Consider the following 4,665-nt stretch of genomic DNA (forward strand, 5'->3'; position numbering starts at 1 on the left):
TTGACCCGAATTTGACCCGGATATATCTTGTACCAAATTTTGGCTATAACAGCTCATAAGTACAGTATATAGTATATAATTGATCGATGAAAAACTCTATAGTACACCTGCAATGAGCTAGAGTATATACCGTGAAACAAACATGAACAAGGAGCAAGGAGAATCAAGTCTAGAGGATTCTTGTTGAGTAAATAATGGCAAAAGTGGGGTTTTTAAATGGATAACGGAATCTAAAATATTTTATTGTGCATGCTTTTCCAAAATCCTAAGTGTAAAGAAAAGAAGCGCATTATGCTACTAGTAGTACTGTTGTGCAAACTTGGTTTTGCTTTAACATTAGCAATTAGCTACCTTTATTTCTGTCTATATAAAGCCCTCATGCACTATCTGTTAATACATGCACTACATTCCTTCTAAATTACAATTTAATTAAGGGGAGAGCTAGATCTCAAAAACTTCATTAAGATCAAGCTGTTGTTAGCCAGAAATGGCAGAACACTCAAACTGCGCGGCATTGAGCTTAATGCTCATTAAGATTAGACCATATCTGGCAATGGTGTCTCTCCAGTTTGGTTATGCAGGAATGTATATCATTACTATGCTTTCTTTTAAAAATGGGATGAGCCATTGGGTTCTTGTTGTTTATAGACATTTGGTTGCTGCCATTGCTATTGCTCCTTTTGCCCTTGTTTTCGAAAGGTCTAGCTAGCTTTATTCCACTCACTTACACGTTTACATTTACATAAATGTCTGCTGTTTTCTTAGACTTACATAAATTTGCTTGAAACAAAAATGCAGGAAAATAAGGCCAAAGTTGACACTTTCGGTGTTTGTTAAAGTCATGCTGCTTGGCTTATTGGAGTAACGCTCTAAACCCCTATCGATTGATTGAATTTTATTCCTACTGCTGTGCCTCAAATTATGCGTAAAATCAAGCATGCATGGCATTTTTTTGTCTTGTGATAATAATTTAGTTCAATAGTTTCTGATCAATTATATTTGTAATCTTTCAGGCCGGTGATAGATCAAAATCTGTACTACGTGGGAATGACGTACACATCCGCAACATTTACTGCTGCCATGGTCAATGCCCTCCCTGCTCTTACCTTTATCATGGCCATTGCTTTCAGGTAATCAATAAATCCTGGTTCCACCACTCTTAATGTGTTATGCATTTCACTACTATAATTTGTGTGTTTGTAATCTTGATAACGCTATCAGGATGGAGAGTGTGAACCTGAAGCAGAAACATGGACTAGCAAAGGTGATTGGTACATTAATAACACTCTGTGGAGCAATGGTGATGACTTTGTATAAAGGCCCAATTGTGAATATATTCGGATCCCACGAAATGAATGTCCATAGTTCTAGCTCTGCTTCTGGTGGTTCTCAGCATTGGGTTGCCGGGACAGTAATGCTTCTTTTAAGTGTCATCGGTTGGTCAGCTTTCTTCATTGTTCAAGTAAGTGTCTCTTAAACAATTTTCTTGATTATAGTACCTTAGTGCTAGCTTAAGTTTGAACATGATAATTTTTTGGTGTTTTGATTTAAAATATACTAATCCTAGTTAAAAATGTATTGTTGGATCAGTCAATCACCTTGAAGGAGTATCCAGCAGAACTTTCTTTAACAGCATTGATATGTGTGATGGGTACGGTGGAAGGTGGGATCGTGGCACTTGTAATGGAACGGAACAATATGAGTGCTTGGATTGTTGGTTTTGACTCCAGACTGTTTGCTGCTGTTTATTCTGTCAGTAAACTTCTCTGTTCTGTTTTGTTACCTATGCTCACTTGAATTCCAACTTAATTATACATTGTTACATGTAAAGCTAATTAACCTGCAAATACACAGGGTGTAGTCTGCTCAGGAATTGCTTATTATGTGCAAGGTTTTGTGAACAAGATTCGAGGTCCTGTTTTTGTCACAGCTTTTAGCCCTCTTTCCATGATTATCACTGCTATTCTTGGAGCCATTGTATTAGGAGAGCTAATTCACCTCGGAACGTAAGTAGTTTCTGCAATCTTAACCATACTCTATAATATTTTTCAGTGTGTATTAAAATTGTTTCGTGTTGACTCAAATTTTGAAAATGTAATAACTATAAGTTTGTGTGATTCAGTTTGATTGGAGCTACCATTGTTGTCACTGGTCTTTACTCGGTAGTTTGGGGAAAAAGCAAAGACGAGAACTTGGTCACTGGAAAAGGCAAAGCTCAAGAGTTGCCAGAGGTGTGGGAGGATGTCAGTAGACCAGGGAATTTCGTTGATGATGTTATTAACGGGCATCCTGAAAAACAGAACTTCGCAATGAAGCATCTTCATCCAGAAGAACCTTGATTTATGAAGAACATTACTGTTTGAAATATCTTGTAATCTGGAATTGAACTTGTGATGTGCTTTTCAGTTATTTGATGTACCACAACTTTGAATATTTGCTTCAGTAATAAAGTGCTTTGTTTTCTGTATCTGTTCGGGTTTCTTTGATAGTTGTTCATTCGAGTTTTTTACAATGTCAGAACTCAGAGGACTGATTTGTCACTGCAAGAGGACAAAAACAATGCTCTTAAAAAACAATACCTTAAACCTTGTATTCATAACTTTATCATGCATGAGATGTGAATCCAATACATTGCTACTTCCACGTTCAATACGGGATATAATTAATGTGAATGCTTAGATTTTTGGAACGGGAGTTAGGAATACAGGAAGGAATCGTAGATTCGATTGGGGGTTGCAGGATTGCTACCATTGTCAATTGACATAAAGCAACAACATACGAATGAAAAAACAGAGATGGAGAAAGCAGAAAAGTGATCTTAGAAAAAACGCAGACGCTGTTAATCCTCTCTTGTCTGATTTTGCAGATCATTCTACACACGCATTAACACGTATGGGGCTTATGTCCACTCAAAATTCCACCTGAATCACGAATCAAAAAGATCAATCGTCAATAAAATTACGCAAATGTGGAGATAAGATTCTCTGTAGCTCTACCTAAGAGATTCAAAAAAACTCTGGATCCCTTTGTAAAAGCACACAAGAAACCAATCAGTGTAACAATCGTGTATCGTGACACGAAAGGAAAAAAATGGAAGAAATTCCGGACAGGGAGATATGTACATCCTACGTTCTTTGATGCATACTAAGTGGATAATCTACTAAGAAAAAGGACTGGTTGTTAGCAACTTTGACAATCTGTGCAGGAAACAGACAAGCCTAGCTAGTGTATTTTCGTCGCAGATTCAGTTTCCATCTCTAGCATGACATGGAAATGACAAGACAGCAAGATAAAACACTAATTTGTGTCTTGAAAAATTGTTGTTAGCATGAACTGTCTTTGATCTTCAGGTCCCTGTACTATCTGATTGTCTAACTTGCCTGAGCCACAATGTCTGGGTTTTTTTTTATGAAATGCTATTTTCTTATTCCAATGACTCATTCGAGATACAAGATTTAACATTAACAGGGATAGATCTCCAGTCAAACACACGTCAGGGTATATATGAGAGACATGAGCTAATTCATGTACCGACATATTCGCAGACCGTGTAATGAAGTACACGACTAAAGTTCTACACTCCATTATCACCTTTCCATGTCTAGATAGCAGAGATGTAACACTTCTGATCAACTGAATAACTACTAAGAAAATTGACTCAATAGTGATAGTATTCTCCGTCCATTCCTTAGCCCAACTCAATACTTGTTTAATTGCCAAAGTTTCAGCTAAAGTCGGGTTCATTACCTCCGAAAAACATGTGGTTTTAGCCGATAACATATGGCCTGCATGGTTCTGCACCACCAATCTTATTCCTGAAGCTTCCTGGTTCTCGAAGACTGCTGCTTGTTGTGGCTTTACCCAGTAGATTGCACCATCCCCTGCAATAGGAGGTCGAAGAGGTGCCCCAGTATACCTACCCTAAGCTGCCGTCTACTGTGAAAGATACTCCCATGCCTTAGCAACAATTCTCATCGAGTTTCAGTTTTTATTATTCCACACCAAATCGTTTCTTACTTTCCAAATAGACCAGCACAAGTTGATGATCTTTGCAGTAGTTTGTGTCGGTTGTCCTGATAAATTCCTCTACATCCACTCAACAAATTTCATTATCTCACTCGTACTAATATTAGGATTATGGATTTGCCAACACAGAGTTGTAGCCTTACATTGCACCAAACTTTGGAAAACTGATTCAGCCTCCTCATGACAAACTGGACAAATATTGTTGATGTGAACATGCTTAGTCTGCAAGAGTATCTTAGTTGGTAAAAGTACGAGATCGCTCGCCAAACTGAATTTAGAACCTTTGGTGGAGCCTTAATCTTCCACACACTCTTCCAAATTAAATTATTATTAGCTGCATTCCACGCACTGAATACTGCCCAGAGTTTTCCAGCTTCGGTACAAAGTATCTTTATTTCTTGTTCCACCCTCGTGTTTGCAATATAGTGCCGACCTCTTGTGTCAAAAATATCTTTAATGATCTCCATATCCTATTCTTTAGTCCCAGTACGAAACAGAGATGCCACTCTTTGATATAAGAACGATGCTGAATTAGTAGAAATACTAGTTGGTAACCCGTGCGAAACAGGGTCCGAAATTAAAAAATAATAGTATCACATTATTATTTGCATAAAACTGAAACTCATAATCCGTGCAAAA

The 4,665-nt window shown here is 37.6% G+C and overlaps 1 protein-coding gene across 1 annotated transcript; it reads left to right on the forward strand.

Moving 5' to 3' along the window:
* Positions 1 to 392: 392 nt before the first annotated feature.
* Positions 393 to 2,467, forward strand: LOC141673016 (WAT1-related protein At1g44800-like). The gene is made up of 7 exons (XM_074479747.1): positions 393 to 699; positions 799 to 861; positions 1,014 to 1,130; positions 1,222 to 1,462; positions 1,591 to 1,752; positions 1,855 to 2,006; positions 2,123 to 2,467. The coding sequence occupies exons 1-7, from the start codon at positions 488 to 490 to the stop codon at positions 2,337 to 2,339; spliced, it is 1,164 nt and encodes a 387-aa protein (XP_074335848.1). The 5' UTR covers positions 393 to 487; the 3' UTR covers positions 2,340 to 2,467.
* Positions 2,468 to 4,665: the final 2,198 nt, after the last annotated feature.

Source organism: Apium graveolens, chromosome 7 (assembly GCF_009905375.1).
Source record: "Apium graveolens cultivar Ventura chromosome 7, ASM990537v1, whole genome shotgun sequence".
Lineage (NCBI taxonomy): Eukaryota > Viridiplantae > Streptophyta > Magnoliopsida > Apiales > Apiaceae > Apium > Apium graveolens.

What these genes read in the sequence shown, in the direction of transcription:
- LOC141673016 (XM_074479747.1), top strand. Translation starts at nt 488, where the DNA reads ATGGCAGAACACTCAAACTGCGCGGCATTGAGCTTAATGCTCATTAAG. An exon ending in TTTGCCCTTGTTTTCGAAAG is followed by an intron (nt 700 to 798) that starts GTCTAGCTAGCT and finishes ACAAAAATGCAG; the next exon opens with GAAAATAAGGCCAAAGTTGA. An exon ending in ATGCTGCTTGGCTTATTGGA is followed by an intron (nt 862 to 1,013) that starts GTAACGCTCTAA and finishes GTAATCTTTCAG; the next exon opens with GCCGGTGATAGATCAAAATC.